Below are 19208 nucleotides of genomic sequence, written 5' to 3'. Positions count from 1 at the left end.
CATATTTACATAGAGGTCACTGTATACAAAAATAGGATAACTATAACAATTTTTACAGCATTTACATAAAGGTCACTATATACAAAAATAAAGTAACTATATCGACTGAGTTTTTGACACCATTTACATAAAGGTCACTATATACAAAAATAAAGATCACTATATATAAAAATAAGGTGACTGAAACAAAATTTAAAGCATTTCCATAATTCTAAGGTCATTATATCGAAAATAAGGTAACTATATATGAACTTCGGGTAATTATATCAATTTGACACCATTTACCCAGAGGTCAATAAATATAAAAATAAGTATTAAAAAAGTCCATGTAGGATTCGAACCTACATCCCGTGATTACACGGTGCTCGACCAATTGAGCTAATAGGCTTTCAACATGCCAAAACAGCCAATAAAAGCATACCAACATCACAGACCAACATCATACAGACTTCATACAGACTAAAGCAAAACAAGCTTGACAAGATCAACGTTTTAAGGACAGAAGCAGAGGCAAATGAAAGCATACCAGGAAATCATGATACGAGCAAGCCACCTGTATATGAGGAATCCCGACAAAATGTAGATATTGAACAGGCAGGCACCAAAAATCATACAATCAAAGATAAATCTTCACAAAGGCTGAAGAAGGTTACTACACTAACTCCAGCTGACAAGGTAAGATCAGGAATGATAGAGCTCGCAATAACGCAAACTAGCATACTCGAGTTCTAGAAATAAATTTCTAAAGACACACTTCTACCATTTAACTAACATGTCCTTTACCCTGCATGTTTCAGGATGATAATAAAGTATCAACAGTTATTGAAGATCAAAGGGAAAAATTGATACCTGGTGAAGTACAAATCATGCATCAGATAACAGAAAAAGGTAAGCAATTACATGCCTAAAATTTTCAAGAGCAATTCTTAAAAAAAGACTCCAATTCCCCAATAAAAGAATATACCATCAGAGACTAGAGGATATGTATCCTCTACAAGTTTCTGATCCAAACAAATCTATTCATTTCTTGTCCATATTCTTTTTTCCATTTGATTCTTACACATATATATTACCATGTTCAAACACCATTTAAACCACAATTGCAAGAACAACCATCAATGCTCTTGGTTAAAGAAAGAAACAAACAAGCTTATCAAACATCCTATAGTTCATCAAATATTATCTTCCTAATATCTGATCAAGAAAAACAGATTTTCAAAACTAATTTATATGTTTTAACGAAAAAGAAATAGATACTAATCCTTCACATTTTACACTGCAGATGTCCAAGAGGAATGCGATAATAACTCCTGTAATCAACAACAGAAGCACCAGGAGCCTATAAAGATGGTAAAACAAGAGCCACTCACAGAAGATGAGTTGTTCTTGAAGTAGAAACTCATAAAGAGCTTATCAAATTCTTGAATATTCCTCAATGATTCCAACAAAATGCAAATACCATAGCAAATCAACGCAAAAATCACAAACAAAAACCAAATCCAAACCCTAATTAACAGATCTACCAAACAAAAAAAAGGAAAAAATTAATTAAACCTGAGCAACCTTGTAGGCTGTGAGAATACTCTCAGCGGCTTCTTTCCTCTCAGCACCAGTCTTAAACTCAGCCGCAAATACCTATGATAATCTCCCATCATCTTCAAATAAAAGACCTTAGAATCACCACTACTAGCAGGAGGAATAAGCTTAATGTCCAGAAGCTTCAAAATACCGTCACAAATATCAGAAAGCTAATTCTCAATGCGAGTGAAAAATCGTGAAAGCTGTAGATCTTCTTCTACTTAGATCTCCGTCTCATCTATCGGTGCTTCCTCTTCAATCTCCTCATACGCTTCTTCTTCCACTGCAAAAATCAATCAAATCAACAAGTTGAACTTCAAATTAGTTAACAATGGTGGAAAAACTCAACTGAACCGAACAAATCAATGAAATTAAGGAAGAAACTAAAGTTAATCGATTAGTAAAACAGGAAATCGAACTAAATTGAACAAAATCGAACAGAAAATCGCAAAATCAAACAAAATCGAACAAAATTGATGAAAATTTCAAAAACCTTAAAACCTCAAATCATGCAAAAAATAGCGAAATTAACACAAAGAACTCACCTGATAATAGATCGTAGAGCTGAAAAATTGCTGAAATCAAAGTAATTGAAGCTGAATTTGAAAAAAGTAGCGTGAAAATTGGGGAAAAAAATGTCGAGAAATTAGGAGAGAGAAAGCAGGAGAGAGGAGGGAGAGGAGGAAGAAAATAACGGAGGAGAGAGAAATTGTTTCGTGGGAGGAGAGAGAAAATTAGTATATAAACGTTAGATGTCATCCGCTAGATTATAATCTACGGCTAGGATGAATCGTTTTCAGTTTTCACCCTAACATTTGTTTTCACATGATCCATACTCTATATATATATATATATATATATATATATATATATATATATATATATATATATATATATATATATATATATATATATATATTTATGGGAACTATTATAAATATTTTTATTATTTATAGGATCGGAGGGAATACACTCGGTCTTTGGCACACAAGACCACGTCGGCAATGAGTATAAATGTGAATCACAAAAAAATTCCTTGTATTTTGTGTAGTTGGCTACTCAGCTTCAGAAGACTGCTTCTTCTACTCCTTCCTAACTCTTACTCACAGAAAATGGACCCTTCAACAACAATACCTTTCTTCATTCTTCCTTCAATCTAACAAACAAACAAATTATCCCTTATTTTCCTCTTAAACCCTGTCATACTGCAGAATACCTCCTCTTACTCTCTCTGTTTGCTGACAAGTTCTTTTCTCCCCCCTTTTTTTTTTCTCTCTTTTTATTAGGTCAAATTTCTGATTCTTCAACCCCTTTTTAATTTCCTTGTTTTTCTCACCAACATTTATACCCTTTTTTCATCAAAGTCAAAATCTTATTTGGGTATAAAGAAAAATTCAGAGGAACAATTATAAAACTTTCCCCTGTTTTTTACCTCTGTTTTTCCCCTGTTTTTTCCCCTTCTATTTTCTGTTTTTTAGATTGAATTTTGTAATGATGGGTGTTCAAAAGTTGTATTTTCCTAAATCCCAATTCATTTTTCTTTTCAGAAAAATGATTTTATTAATCAGGATTTTATGGGTGTCTTTCTTTACTCTATTTGGTATGACAAGGAAATGTATTTTTAGGTAATTTTCCTGTGCTTTGTTTTATATAATTGATTGCAATTTTGATTATATGATGATTTAAATTTTATACTTTTTTTTTGTTGCAGATTAATAAATCATCAAAAGGATTCGAATTTTAAGTTGATTCAACCACAAGAAGAACATCAAACTAATGACAAAATTGAGGTTGAAAGTAAAATTGAGGAGGAATCAGAGCCAGTTCTCAGGTTTCGTTTTCCAACTTTTGAAGAATTTCTTCAAAAAAATGATATTAATAATAATGATGCTCAATCTACAAGTTACTCAAAATTATGTGAAAATTCAGATGAAAATGTTGTTCATCACGTTGAGTCTAAAGATGATTGTGTGGAATCTGAAATCGATTCGACTGTGAAAGCTTCCCATGAATTCTTACATGTTGAAGAGATTTCCAAGCGCGGAATTGGTTCAGAAAGTGAGGTTTTTGGTAGTGAGAAAAATGGGATTATATTTGATGAATTTCTTCATGTTGAAAATGTTATGGAAAATATTTTAAATGAAATGAAAATTGAAAATGGTGAAGAATTGTGTGAAATGGTAAATGATTCGACGAATAAGATGAATGTTGTGAAAAATGGTAGTGAGGTTCCTAGTGATGCTAAGTCCTTGGTGAATGATTTGTGGAATGATGAAGATATCATGAGAAGTGGCAGTCATCTTCCTAGTGATGCTAAGTCCTTGGTGAATGATTCGACGAATGATGAAGATATCATGATAAATGGTACTGAGGTTCCTAGTGATGCTAAGTCCTTAGTGAATGGTTCGAAGAATGATGAAGATATCATGAGAAATGGTAGAGGTGATGCTAAGTCCTTAGTAAATGATTCGATGAATGATGAAGATATCATGAAAAATGGTAGTGAGGTTCCTAGTGATGCTAAGTCCTTGGTGAATAATTTGACGAATGATGAAGATATCATGAGAAATGGCAGTCACCTTCCTAGTGATGATGAGTCTCTAGTGTCGGATTTGAGCAGTGAGTCTAGCTTTAGGAGTTCGTTTATTGATTCTTTTAGTGATGAATTTTTGTCTGATATTGATTTCGAGAGGGCATTTGAGGTTGATACTTCGACGGAATTTGGTTGGAATGAGGTTAATTTAACTAAGGAAGCCTTAGAACAAGAAGATTTAGAGTTTCAAAATTTGAGCAAAGGGTATGAAGCTGATGATTTCGATGATGAGGATGATGATATACTAAACGAGCTCAAGAAATTAGAGTCCAATTTAGAAGGTGATGATAATGGTGATTCCAACAAAGAGCATCAAGCAAACATGGAAACTGAACCAGAAACCAAACAAGAGGAAGAAAAACAAAGTTCAGGAGAACAATTATCTTCAGATTCTGATGAGCAAAATGGGCTTGAAACACAATGGGAGCATCAAGATTTAGTAGAACAGTTAAAAATGGAGATTAAGAAAGTTCGAGCTATAGGTCTTCCAACTATCTTAGAAGAATCTGAGTCCCCGAAAATCATGGATGATTTAAAGCCGTGGAAGATTGAAGGGAAGTATAAACCAGGCGGTACATTGGATGAATTAAACAAGTTTTACAAGAGCTACAAAGAAAGGATGAGGAAATTGGATATCCTTAACTACCAAAAGATGTATGCAATTGGTAAGTTAATATATTATTTGTTTATCACTAAGAATTTTATTTGTCAATTAATGTACTAAGTATTACTTGTTAAATACCACTTTCAATATTTTATATACTTTCATCAACACAAGCATGAATTTAAGCATTTTTAAGGTTGCCCCTTCGAGTACTCAGCTCTTCTTAGAAGCTCTATTTTGGCCTTTTTCAAACTTACAGACAAAAAATAGAGTATTCTAAGAAGGAAACTTTCTAGATATCATTTTCTCAATGTTTGTGAAATATTACCATATGTGATCAAGAAACTGATTGAATGTCACACTTTACCTTATTTAATATTACTTAAATTTGAAGTTTTTGTTGATTAAGCAAGTTGAATTGTCTGCTGAGTATGAAATACACCTGAGATATTACGCGGTATTTGAATGTGAAGAATATTTGGGTGATGTGGAGAAATTATCCGTCTATGAAAGTTTACCAACCTATTGTTGTCATCTCATTTCTTGCTTGAGTTGAATTTTGCTAGAAAAGTGATGCTTATGTATATCTTTCATGGTTTATATCATATTCGGAAATAACTGCATTAGCTGTGTATTTCTGTACAGATGCTTGATTTCGACATGAAACCTACTGCATATGAATTTAACTTGATTGAGAAAATCTATCTGGTAGATGAGTTCAGTAAGTGCTAAGCCATATAATATACTTGTACTTAATATATAATTAACTTACTTTATCTTATCAACTTTTGAGAAAAGTTTGATCAAAGTACATGATCATAATTCCAATAATGGCTTCCTTTTCAAACAACAATTGAATGATTAATAAAGTCCATTGGACCACATATTTTTTTTAATGTTCATATGATTAATTATCTCAATGGAAAATATCAGGATTTCTTCGGCTGAAAGACCCACTTAAATCAATTTCGAAGAACAGAATTTCAACCCCGGCATTGGCAACAATTGTTTCCCTTGACTGCTGGCCTTGTAAGCCGAAAATATCAACAGAAATTAACCAGCCAGTTATGAAGAAATTCAGCAGAGAACTAGAGAGCGACTTGGAGATGGTGTATGTAGGACAGATGTGCCTGTCATGGGAGTTCCTACGATGGCAGTATGGTAAGGCATTGGATTTATGGGAGACCGATCCACATGGTATACACCGGTACAATGAAGTTGCTGATAAATTTCAGACATTCCAAGTTCTTCTGACAAGATTTTTAGAGGATGAGCGTTTTCAAGGTCCAAGGGTGCAGAATTATGTCAAAAATCGATGTGTTCAACGAAATCTTCTCCAAGTTCCTCTCATTCGAGGTCAGACTGGCCTTTTTTTCGAGTGTAGCTCATAAAGCAACAGTACTTAAACAAATTCCTAATCGAAAACAAGTAAATAATAAACATGTCTAACAGGATATAGAACAAGACTAATTCCAACTACAGTAGGACTGATGAATTGCCAACTTTGTTTTATATTGACTAGTTGATACACTGAAATGACTTCTGCTTTTGGCTATTTGCAGATGATAATGCAAGTAGAAAGAAAGAAAAAAAATACGTCAGCAGCAAAGATGCCGTAACAAGTTTACAGCTTGTTGAGGTCATTGAGGATTCAATTCGTGTATTATGGCGGTTTATCAAATCTGATAAAGACACGACCTACATAGGTCTGTTAAAATGTCGAAAAAACTCCAATGTTGAACTCCAAAATCCTGCAGATGCCAGTCTCTTAGATGAAATTCAGTCCAGTCTTCAAAAGGTTGTCGACTTTCTTAGCTGTACCTAATTTAATCACTTAACACTGTTAGTTGCGTGTTCTAAATGTTTGTCGTTGAACTTGGATTATTTTTGCAGAAAGAAAAGAAGCTCAAAGATCTAGTAAGGAGCGGGAAGTGTGTACTGAAAAAAATCCAGAAGCATCAGCAGGAAGAAGGTTCAGACCATGTTTTATATTTCTTTTCGCAGGTTGATTTGAGACTCGTTTCAAGGGTATTGAACATGCCAAGAATAACTACAGAGCAATTAGTTTGGTGCAGCGATAAGCTTAACAAGATTCGCTTGGTTGACAGAAAATTGCACGTAGATACCTCAGTAGTTTTGCTGTTTCCTTGTTAATAGTGGTAAAACCAATGATATATTAAGTGGTAAAAATAAGGATGTTGCCAAGTTAGATATATAGAGATTTTTGTATAGTTAGAATGTGAATAAAAAGAGGTTCTTTTTTAGTATACCTTTGGAATACAGAATATGAATAAAAGAGTTGATAGGAAATTAAGTAAAAGATGTATAGTTTTTTGCATCTTTGCATAAATGCATGCAGAAATTTTGGAATGCATGATAGATTGTATAAGACTTGATAATGTACATCAAATACCAAAAAAAACTGCTATAGTTGATCCTGTAACTGTACTGATTTTGCGTTCCCTTAATGATGTGTTAGAAGGCGTTGTAGGGTGATATGCAAAACAGCAAAAACATACAAAATCTATCTTACAGCGGGTGCACCCAAGGGTGTTTCTAGGTTCATTTGATCAATTTTACTATATTCAAATTGTACTCCATAAAATTAAACAATATTGATCAAATGAGCACAAACATAAAATAAAATATAATAACACCATCTGGTGAAACTTTCTCTGGGTACACTTAGGTGTGAGATAGATGTTCTTGCAAGAAATGGGACTAGGTTGCAACACAAGCATTTATACTGCTGTTTAGGGCATTTTATTATTGCAAAATCGATTGTGCAAGTTTTCAATACCAAATATACATAATGGGGAAGCTCAGCCATCCTGTCCAGATATTCAAAATCCCCATTCAGCAAATTGGACAGTATTTGTGTACAATGAATAATCTGCAAGCCACTTTGTATTCCCTGCAGGTTTGCTGCCTTCAGACTTGAAAGTATCGAATTTTGATACCCTGAAGGTTTGCCTGGCAGGAGAGGAGTGCCCTGTATTCCTTCCAATACATGACATCAAGAAATTTTCTATATGACATTTAAAAGATAGGGATGAAGGATAGTCCATCTTCAATTATACGTTGCATTACTTGCATACACAACTGCCACTTTGTTAGATCAGCAACAGAGGGGATAAGTAGTGTTCTTTCATCAACACGACGTTAGTAGATATAGTTTCATCATTCCCATTTGGACTTTCACTTGACAGAGGGGGTCTGTAGATATTACTGTGTTGCTCAAGAGGTGATTCTGCTCTAGAATGAGAGGATTTTATCACATACTCCACATTGTCTGTTTAATACGAAAATTAATTTGATAACATGTATAGAGACTGCAAGTGCTTTGCCAGAAAATAGAAAAGAGCGTATACTTAAAAATGAGAGAGAAAACTGTTGCAGGAGCAGTGGCCAGGAAAAAAATGTCAGGAACTAAAATGAGCCGCCTCTTGGAACAATGCTTGACAGTAAGAGAACTTATACAGTAAGAGACTTTATGCTACACGGTGCTGGTTTAACCAGGATAGAGTTCTTATAGCAGTTACTGTGATGCTTTTATGGTATGGTTAAAAAAACATTTTGTATAGAGGGCTTCTAATTAGTATAATAGTATGGACTAAGAACATTTTGTATTTCACAGGTAAAACCATGTTTATGTACTAGTTGCTCAGTAGAGGATATGCATGAATTGAATTATTTGGTAGAAATTTCACCGGTAGTTGAAAGACAAGAAATAGCTCTGTCTAGAAAAAATCTATAAAGATTAATTCGAAAATAAAAATGAGTTGATGTATGAATTCAGGAATGAGATCAGAGATAGTGAACCAGATACATAAATCCAGGAGAACTTTTATAAACTTTTCCTTATTTTTTTGGTTGTAAGAGACTGTCAAGAATTACTCCTATTGTAGATTTCTGACAACAGCACAATGTTGACTGCTGAAGAAAATTTTACAGCCAGCATTCCTTTGATTGCAACGTGTTGTAAACAGAATTTGATTGCAGCATAATTTTTTTTTGTTTTGTCTTTTTTTTTTTTACTAAGAACACCTTATTATGTTATGACACTAAAAAATAAGTTGTTGTCCGAGGATGAGAAAAAACACCATCATGAGAATTCAGGAGTGGAGAATTTAACCTGTTTATTAAATCTTCAAATTCTTACAATAGTTTTTGGTTAGTGTTAAGGATTATGGCATGGTAGAATGTATTTTATAAGTCATGCCGAATTAATATTCAAGAGGTTTTACACACTAACACCAACATCAATCAACAGAAACTTATGTCATTTCCCTTTCTGGACACAAATTTTACAGCTCAAAATTGAGACTCGGTAGCCTCATAGAAAACTGGTGACAAGAAAGGTAGAGCTTTTGCATATGAATTAACAACAAAAAAATTTAACTTTTAACTAAATAACTAAACTGCACTCTAAAAACTACTTCCTCCTACAGCTGATCTAACTTAAGCACCTAAATGACACTAAAAAAAACTAACTAGATCTCCTACATTCAAATCCATCTCTAATCTACCTATAGCATTTGTTTGAGGAATAACTTGTTGACAACTCGCTAGGGCAAGGAGCTGAGTCCCATGATAAAGTACCGGAGTTTGAGACAGAAGACGGCAAACTGAAAGGAAAACCAATTGATCTGATGCTGTTCCACTGCTGATTTTGGTTCTTCCTGTACCCTAACTGATCATCTGCTTCAATAATATTCTGTGATAAATTCATAGGAAGACCATTAAAAAGCTGTTGTGACCCACCAAAGTCTATAATATCTGAGATTTTACCAACTTCTGAGGTGAAAGCAGGGGTGAGGTTCAGGAACATGGCAGAAACTTCACCTGATGGGAAGATCAAGTTATTTTGGAGGTCTGCAAAGGAGGTTGGGATCACGGATACTTTAGAGACCGTTGGATTAGTAATCGGCTTGTATTGATCAAGGGTGGAGAAACTGACAGGGGAAGAAGTAGTGTTCTGCAGGTTATTGTTGTTGCAGGGTTGTATGGATGAATTCGCTCCTTCGGTTGTGCATGATATATTATCTGGACTAAAGTGAGAGCCTATAAGATTCGAAGCTTGATTGAACATATCACATGCTGCAGTAGTTTCTGTTAATGGAGATACCCAAGAGTGTGTAATAGCTCTTTGTGCCATGGTGTTTATCTTCTTGAATATTCGACAGATTGCCCATGCATCCTGTAAGTCACAGAAAATATTACAAACTTTAGGGTCACCTTTCATGAAATATTATAACTTATGTTAGGTTCTGCGACCTGGAAAGTCCTCATGTTGGTTCATGTAGCCGACCCCACTTATGGGATTAAGGCGTTCAAGTAGAAGAGGATTTGTTCAAAGGAAAATATAATAGAAAGCTAACCAAGTCTTTTTCATCATGCAAGAAGCAATACAAGAAAGAAAAGACAGGAGGGGCTTACATTAGCAGGAAAACTTCTGTCGAAAAGCTTCTTAGGAGGGGCAGAATCATGCAGAGAAGGTAACCGGAACTCATGCATCATCCAATCAGTCTTCATCCCTTTAGCAGCTCTGCCTCTGTAGAACACAAGAGACTTCTTCAAGCCTATGCACTTAGCACCATCAGAGGAATATATCGGCCTGTCAGTCCCAGTCGCCTTCCAAAAACCAGCACAGGTTACTCTATTAGGCCTCGAGCTGTTTCTGTATTTCCGGTCTCTTGGACAGTAGAAATACCACTCTTTTTCTCCAGTAGACGCCAACTCTATACATATATTTATACACATACATGGTTAGTATGTGAAATCAATATACAAGCAATATCAAAATAAGCCGAAGATAATAGAGTTTATACTTACTAGGAAGATCCCAAGGATCGTATTTGTAGATGTCAACTTGCTTAATAAGCTCAATAGGTAAAGATTGCTGAAGTATCTTCCTTTTGAGGTAGAACCCAACAAGCTCTTCATCAGTTGGGTGAAACCGAAAACCCGGCAAAATAACATCATCAACCTTATCAACCTCATGTTTCTCCTCCATTTTCTCTACTCAGTGTGCTTAGTTATAGAAATATGATTAGCAACTCAATGACAGAAAAGTGGTTTTAACCAGAAATAGCATTGTTTGGAAGAGCTAAAGTGAAGCCATAAGTAGAAATTATTACAAAAAACTGTTCAACTCTTAGAAGTGCACAAGTTTGTGGAAAGATTAGTGTGTCGTACGATTTACACACCATTCAAAGCCATTGAAATGGTTGCTGGAAGGGGGCTCTGAATGCGAAGCCCTCGGCCGCGGTTTGTGGTTAAGTCTTCACTGAAAACTGTGTTTATGTGTTACTTACGACAACGCACGAGGAAGAGAGTTTAATTACACTCAACTCAAGTGAAATAGAGAGTTTAAATAAGCTTAGCTCTACTGAAGCAGGAGCACTATTTCTTCAGTTTGCTGGTTTTTGTTATCAGCAATTATTTATATTTTCAAGAGTAAATATTTAAAAGGATAATTTTCAAAAAACCACCCAAAAATGTGTTGAATTTCTAACTAACCACCAAAAAAAAAATTATTTTAAAATACCACCCATTAAATTAATTTTTTGCTCAGATTCCCACCCAATTTGAAAATCCGGTGGTTTTTTAGCTTGTGGGGCCCACATAACGGCTAGTTTATGCTTTTATTTGTTTTCTTCCCCCGATTTTTCCTATAAAAGTGTATTCCTTATTCAATTTTTGCAATTAGAAGCAAGCTTTTGCAAAAATTGAATAAGGAATACACTTTTATAGGAAAAATCGGGGGAAGAAAACAAATAAAAGCATAAACTAGCCGTTATGTGGGCCCCACAAGCTAAAAAACCACCGGATTTTCAAATTGGGTGGGAATCTGAGCAAAAAATTAATTTAATGGGTGGTATTTTAAAATAAATTTTTTTTGGGTGGTTAGTTAGAAATTCAACACATTTTTGGGTGGTTTTTTGAAAATTATCCTATTTAAAACCACCCAAACCAATTGAATTGAACCCGAATATGTTTGGACCCGAAAGCTATACGTATTATTATGTTTTGACTATACATTATTTTTTAAGTTACAAGAGGGCGAATGATACTTTTCAGTCGTAAAATCCAATTCAATAAAATTAGAGTTAACAAAATGACCTTTGATACGTCAATATATCATCACAATAGCTAGACACAAGTCGCACAACCAAAAAGCAAGAAAAAGGCTTATGGTGTTCGTTTGTTACATACTTACATTAATGATGATGATAAAGTGAAAAAGAATAATGCTCGACCAAGATAAACAAATAGCTAAGTCTCGATAATCCTCAATAATCAGCAAATTAATTTTTAAGTCAAATTAGTATCATAGACTCGGATAATTATATATGACCGATTAAATTAAGTATGAAACCGAATAAGATGCTCGCCAACTAGACTAAAAATAGGAAAATGGGAACAAGTTGTGATGAAATTTTCAATTCAAATTGCTTTGACATCTCCTTTTCTAGGCTCATAAGAAATAATAAAACCAAATTTTTTTGTTAAATTTTTTTCTTATTGGGGAAACAAGCTTGAATTAATGACAATTAATTGTTTATTATATAGGAATGCAAAGGATTCAGTGCAAATACCATAAAGACCCTTTTCCTTTGAAAACAGTAAGTAATGATATAAAAAACAGTTTAGGCTTAGGGATTCCTTGATCCAAAATTTCTATTCCATTCTTTAGAATTAGAAAGCTTCTATTCCTCTTTCATTCCTTTTTCCCAGATAGTTTTTAAGTTTGACTTGTCAGAGAAAAACAACTTGCTTAATACGGGGACTTCTATCTAATTTCTACGAGTAATTTTTATTGGATTTGTTAAGTTATTGGTGGCGTTGATTATTATATTTAGAACCACTTAATAATTAATTTCTTACCTCTATTTCAGGGCTTTCCAAAATTTGGTAGTATTGTTGTCCTTTATTGCCTTAAAAATATAGGTGCTCATTTTTTCCCCTTGTGTAACTTTTAAAGGCGATATCAGATATTTGATTTCATGTCTTGAAGTTCTAAAGTTCTAAGCAAGGATGTGTTTTATGTATATGGGGTGATATCCAACACATGGAATCGAATCCTTTTTATAGTAGGCTTTCTTTACACCAAAAAAAAAAAAATGTGTTACTCCATAAATATTTGAAATATTTTTAATTTGATATGTTGTTCACCTTTTTATTCATAGCTCTGGGTGCATGTCGAATGTTTTTATCTCGATCTCAAGAGTTGTTCACCTTATTTTTACTTATTTTAATTCTAATAAGTTTAGATAAATTTAGATAAGATATGTTTGGAAAAAATAAATTATGATAAGCTTATCCAAATTACTCTGTATTATAACTCACATAAGTTTTAATAGGATTAAATTAATAAGTTAGATAAGTTTGATTGGTGTAAATAAAGAAGATCACAAACTTTCATATGTGGCTAGCTACATTGTGTGACCAATTATTATGGGGGTACTTTGCTAGTGTTATAGGGGTTACTCACTCGATGTGGGGTTACTAAGTTGCGGTCAAGGGTTACTTGGTCGGTTAGGGGTTACTCGGTCAAAGATTACTCACTCAGTCAGTGGTTACTAAACCGGCCAAGGGTTATTAAGTCGGTTAGGGGTTACTTGGTGTGTGTCAGCTGGGCACACGGTGTGCCAACCACACACAAAAGTTCTTGAAATATCATTAACTTTAGATGATTGAAAATCGAAATAGAACATACCTCACATTTAGAATTAAACAATATAGGAAAGTATGCGGCATGTCTTTCAATCAATGAATTAAGGCCCTGTTCACTTCACTTTAAAAAAAAATATTAAGTAAAAATAATTTCAGTTTAGTAAAAATAAGTTCAGTTCAGTAAAATTAATTTTAGTTTTGTAAAAATAATTTCAGTTTAATAAAATTCAGGTTTTTTTAAGAAAAATTATAATACAAAATTAGTAAAAAGAATTTCAGTTCAGCAAAAATAATTTCAGTTCAGTAAATAATTTAAGTTAAACAAATATAATTTTGTTTCAGTAAAAATAATTTCAGTTCAGCAAAAATAAGGTGAAGTGAACGGGGCGTAAATAGAGAGAAAATGTTCAAGAATGTACCTTGATCGATTTCCTAATATATTTTTCTTACCTTTACAAAAAAAAAAAACAAAACAAAATGATCCATGAAATTGAAAAATACTGAAAATCTAAGCCCCAAATAAATGCAAATTAATTTAATCCCTTCTCAATGCAATTAAAATTTTTTAGGCATCCCCTATTATTATAGCCCTTCTTATGGGGAAATGTTTTGGACCATCATGGCGGATTTTAGTTACAAAAATATTTGAAGTTTTAAACTTGATTAGGGTACCAAATCTAATTGACTTGTGTAGATTGAAAGTTAAATGGGAATAAATAAATATAATTTGCATGATGAAAGAGTGGTGATTTCAGAATTCGAAATTCATGTTTTTAGTAAGAAGAGCAGTTGAACAAATTAGTTGACTGTTTGACTATTGATGTACGGTTACTTCAAATGTGTCAACCAACATGTAAAAAGATGTTCAAGTATTTGGCACTCCATTACTCTTTTGCTTAGAAATTAGGTCTTTCAAAACTTGTGCAGAAATGAAATAACATAACATAATTTTGTAACTGACTCGACTTGACTTGTGTATACAATATGATAAAAAATTTATCTACTAGTAGTTATTTTGATGAAAATTTAGACATATCTTACCAAATTCAAAATGAAATGAATCAAACCAAAGCTAATTGAAAGGATTCGTATTTTCGGTCACTAACTTTATAAACATAAAAACTTAGATGTGCAGGAAAAAAAAAGGTTTCATAATCCTCGTCAAATTCAACATTTTTCCATGAAGTTTAGATAAAGCTTACACAAGTTCAACATACAAGAGTTAATAAATGTTTGAATAAACTCATCCTAATTTCAAAAAGTTCATGTGAATTACTGTATATCTTAAATTTAGATAATTCAATTTTCATGTTTATAAAATGTAACTTCAATTTAAACTGCGTACGTTTTTCATTATTGTCATCACTACTTAATACCCCCATCAAATATAAAAATTTGTTTTCTATCTATGCGGTGAATTAAGAAAAATGATATTGTTGATGAAACATCTGTGTTAACTAAATGTAACACCTCCTTTTATGCTACCATTAGTTACATCTCTAATGTAGTAACTAGTAACACACATCCATTATGCCAAGTGATGTTATATTAATTTATTTATACTAATATAAATAGTTAGTCTTGCAAGAAGATGTATCAAAGTAACAATATAAGGGCTGGATCTCTATGCATCTTGTGTGTTCTTAGTTTTTTCCTCATGTTGTTCTTTACATCTTGCAATCAATACTATATCAGATAATGAATTTTTGTCAATTTAATGTGAAAATATCATGTCATAATTCTTGATAATGCAATTTGATCTTGCATTGGTGCGCTTATAATTTATTTTAAAGTAGAAACACACAAATTATGCAAAAAGCTAGCATTCAAAAGTTGGCCTAACTCAAACCTGAGAAAGAATGACCCAAAAGGGTCCCAACCAACTTGACTCAAAATCAACCCAACACTCAAGTTGATTTGAGGATTCAAACCAAACTAGTATGCATCCTAACCAATCATAATTCGACCCAAATATGATGCGACCTATTATAAATTCAAACCTAATAATAATTAAACCATAACCACTATTTATAAATGTATATTCCACACAATTTTGGAACACCATAGTAAATGGAAAATATTAAAAGGAAATTTATAAAGCTCTTCTTTTTTTGATTTAGATTAGTTAACTATGGAGATATTTTCTTTTTATTTGCTAGGAATAATTTGATCGATAAATCTTTTAAATGTTATTATGTGTTCTTGTTCACATGTTTTAAAAATAACATGAATTTTCTTATAAAATAAACAGAATTCGACATGTCACCCTTTTATAAATCGCAAAGTAAATCCAATATATTTGCCTAAAACATATTAGAAACATTTATGTAAGGCCGCCTTATCATCATAAAACGACTTTTGAGAGTCATTGCAGACATGTGATCTTACATATATCTTCCATGTTCTCTCTTCCCTTGCCCCATTGGTAATACCAAAGTATAATAAAAATCACTTACAAGGTGGTCTTACCTTAAGAAGATCTTATTTTAAAATTAAAGTAAACACAAATTATTTCCTTATATATATGTTATATACACAAATTTCACACATATTATTGTTCACATAGGATCCTTTGGAGACCCTTATTTATTCCTCTTTTGAGGCTTAAAAGTTAAAACCTCTAATGACATTAGTGGTTTTAAATGAAAAGCCATTGGTTGTTTTTATTCAAATATCTTTTAATATACATAGATATGCGATAGTCTGCTTTCATCCATAACTTTTGTAAGCAACTCCACTTATTAATATCGCTAATATATTTGACAGTTTTAACAGTATAATTGCTGAACACTATTGTGTTAATTCAATAAGATGTCTCATATCGGTAATAGTTTTAAAACCAATGCAAAATAGAGATATATACTTGGTAGTTTTAGTACTACAATTGCACACAATACATCATTGTACAAGGACATTGCTTAAGCTAGCAACTAATGTTTGCTACATAGTTGACAAATGAAATTATGAAACTAATGATATAGGATGATCTTGGAGTCAGAGAAACTGAAAACAAACAAAAATAGTGTGGTAAACTTCAAAATATTGCAGAAATTAAAGCTCCTCGTTTAAACACAAATTTTGTCAATTTGCAATCCTTGACCTTTGGATTAGCACCAAATCGTGCATAACCTCAGTCAATATCTTCAAACTAAAGTTTAATCTTCCTTCTTTCAGTGTATTAATTGATTAATTAAGTAAATTACTAGCTCCAATGTGTAGCAAATCCACATTAAAGTCATTAATCCAACTTACTCTCTCTAATCCACATTCCACATTGGTGTCACTAGCTAAATTAATTGATATTTTAATTACTCATGTCCCAAAGAACTTGGTTCAATTTAATTTTATTTCTAGAAATTATGCTGTCAACAATGTTAACTTAATTAGTGGAGTAGTAATTTGGCAGAGACATATATTGTGATGATAATTTGGACGTCAAAAACTTTGAATCTTTGTACTCCCTCCGTCCCTAAATTACATTCCTCTTTCTAGCATTTATTCCTCACATAATAGAGAGAAAGAAGAATGTAATTTAGGGACGGAGGGAGTAATTTATTTTTATTATTCCCTCCGTCCCTTAATACAATGCCTTTTTTGAGCATTTATTCCTCACATAATAAAGAGAAAGAGGCATTGTATTAAGGGACGGAGGGAGTATTATTCATAAACTCTTATCTATTGATTTTATTAATCAAATGTATGTCTAGTAAGACACTCTTATAAGTACTCCCTCTGTCTCCTAAATTAAAAGCCTATTTTTCTTTATTATGTGAGTAATAATTTTAGAAATATAATAGGGTTATTTGTTTCAAAATAATATATAATAGGCTTATAATAGAGAGACGGAGGGAGTACTCAAAGAGTGAATTATATATATATATATATATATATATATATATATATATATATATATATATATATATATATATATATATATATATATATATATATATATATATATAAAGCTAAACTTTTAGCCATGTGACGAGACAGCGACACTTGGCGTTTCAATTTTTCGCCAAGTGTCACGCCACACAGGATAGAGTTATATAAAATTAAATTTGTAGGATAAAAAAGTTAGTTTAGAATTCTATTTTAAATCAAATTTGTATAGAATTTTAAGATAAAATTGTTAATTTAGAGTTTTATTTTAGATAAAGTACCAATATTTCATATGTACAAATCTAATATATATTATATATATAAAGGGGAGTTTTTTCCCGAGTTTTTAAAGAGCCACGTAAGATTTAATTTTCTTAGAACAACACGTAGGATTATAAATTTTTGTTGTAGCCAATCAAATAAGAGATTATTAAATTCTTTTATAATTAAATAATTCAAATGCCACGTAAACAAAATTGGCGAATGAAATTTTTAAGTTTAAACTAATTAAATATTATTTTTTGATATTAAGAATTTTATCCAAATATATAACAAATTTTAGCACATTAATACAAAAAAAAAATCAAACAAAGATGCACGAGCTTCATCTAGTTGAATTATAATTTTATTCAAAAAATATATATATTATATATAAAGCTAAACTTTTAGCCATGTGACGAGACAACAACACTTGGCATTTCAATTTTTCGCCAAGTGTCACGCTACGTAGGATAGAGTTATATAAAATTAAATTTGTAGGATAAAAAAGTTAGTTTAGAATTTTATTTTCAATCAAATTTGTATAGAATTTTAAGATAAAATTGTTAATTTAGAGTTTTATTTTAGATAAAGTACCAATATTTCATATGTATCATAATATTTTTTTGGAGTGAAGGAATTAGTACAAAATGTACTACATCCATCATTTATAATATATTCTAATCAATTAAAATAATATACTTCACAATCTAATGTAATTTTATTACTGTGTGTAGACCTATCAATCAGGTCGGGTCACGAGTCATTTCGGACATGGTCATTATTTCAAGTTACGGGTCAAAAAATGTTTTTCACCAATATTATTATTATTAGTCCCACTACATTATATATCAACTAGATGAAGCCCATGCGATGCACGGTTTGTTTGAATTTTTTAAAATAATTTTTATATATATATATTTATGTGCTAAAATTTGTTATATATTTAGATAAAATTCCTGATATCAAAAGATAATATTTTATATTTAATTAATTTAAACTTTAAAATCTCATTCGTCAATTTTGCTTACGTGTCAGTTAAATTATTTAATTCTAAAAGAAATTAATAATCTCGTATTTAATTGGCTACCACTAAAATTTATTATCCTACGTGGCGCGTTGAAAAAATTAAATCCTACGTGGCTCTCTAAAAACTCGGGGAAAAACTCCCCTTTATATATATACTAGTTTGGTGTCTCGTGCGATGTAAGAATTGTTTATTGAATTTTAAGATAATATTTGTATTTATGTATCAAGTTTTAAAATATATCATTGATACAAAATTAGTTAGGAATTGTTGTGATTTTGTGCCAATTTAAATTATATAATAGGCATGTAATAACTAATAATAATATTGCTGAAAATGTTTGCTTTTTTTTAAAAAAAAATAATAAAAAAATTGAAATATTAGAATTTCTAATAATTAGCCAAAAATAAAGTAAGCAAAAAAAATTATTCTAAGCCTATTGGGTTGAACCGAACCCGAAACTTTGTGCTAGTGTATGTAAACATTTCTTAACCCGAGTCCTGAAGTGACTCGACCAGAAATGACCTGTGACTCAACCTGATTGACAATTCTACATAAAGTAATAAACTCATATTAGATTGTGAAGT

The 19208-nt window shown here is 31.9% G+C and overlaps 2 protein-coding genes across 2 annotated transcripts; one reads left to right on the top strand and one right to left on the bottom strand.

Annotated features, from left to right (window-relative positions):
* The first annotated feature begins 2581 nt into the window (after nt 1–2581).
* Nucleotides 2582–7040, top strand: LOC110688950. The gene is made up of 5 exons (XM_021865697.1): nt 2582–3203; nt 3290–4836; nt 5709–6131; nt 6338–6573; nt 6669–7040. Exons 1-5 carry the CDS (start codon nt 3070–3072, stop codon nt 6927–6929), a joined length of 2601 nt encoding a protein of 866 aa, XP_021721389.1. The 5' UTR covers nt 2582–3069; the 3' UTR covers nt 6930–7040.
* Nucleotides 7041–8749: 1709 nt separating this feature from the next.
* LOC110689062 (putative NAC domain-containing protein 94) lies at nt 8750–11184 on the bottom strand. The gene is made up of 3 exons (XM_021865807.1): nt 10611–11184; nt 10215–10516; nt 8750–9975 (listed from the first exon to the last, which is right to left on the bottom strand). The coding sequence occupies exons 1-3, from the start codon at nt 10789–10791 to the stop codon at nt 9301–9303; spliced, it is 1158 nt and encodes a 385-aa protein (XP_021721499.1). The 5' UTR covers nt 10792–11184; the 3' UTR covers nt 8750–9300.
* Between the last annotated feature and the right edge of the window lie 8024 nt (nt 11185–19208).

This window comes from Chenopodium quinoa, unplaced genomic scaffold (genome assembly GCF_001683475.1).
Source record: "Chenopodium quinoa cultivar QQ74 unplaced genomic scaffold, ASM168347v1, whole genome shotgun sequence".
NCBI lineage: Eukaryota > Viridiplantae > Streptophyta > Magnoliopsida > Caryophyllales > Amaranthaceae > Chenopodium > Chenopodium quinoa.
This window is presented reverse-complemented; position numbering and strand designations above follow the sequence as displayed.

Bases quoted from the DNA above. Each gene is read 5' to 3' on its own strand.
- LOC110688950 (XM_021865697.1), top strand. From the start codon at position 3,070: ATGATGGGTGTTCAAAAGTTGTATTTTCCTAAATCCCAATTCATTTTT. The intron at 4,837-5,708 runs GTAAGTTAATAT...GGAAAATATCAG, and splicing joins CCAAAAGATGTATGCAATTG to GATTTCTTCGGCTGAAAGAC. The intron at 6,574-6,668 runs GTTGTCGACTTT...TTATTTTTGCAG, and splicing joins TTCAGTCCAGTCTTCAAAAG to AAAGAAAAGAAGCTCAAAGA.
- LOC110689062 (XM_021865807.1), bottom strand. From the start codon at position 10,791: ATGGAGGAGAAACATGAGGTTGATAAGGTTGATGATGTTATTTTGCCG. The intron at 10,517-10,610 runs GTAAGTATAAAC...ATATATGTATAG, and splicing joins CGATCCTTGGGATCTTCCTA to AGTTGGCGTCTACTGGAGAA. The intron at 9,976-10,214 runs GTAAGCCCCTCC...TGTGACTTACAG, and splicing joins ACAGAAGTTTTCCTGCTAAT to GATGCATGGGCAATCTGTCG.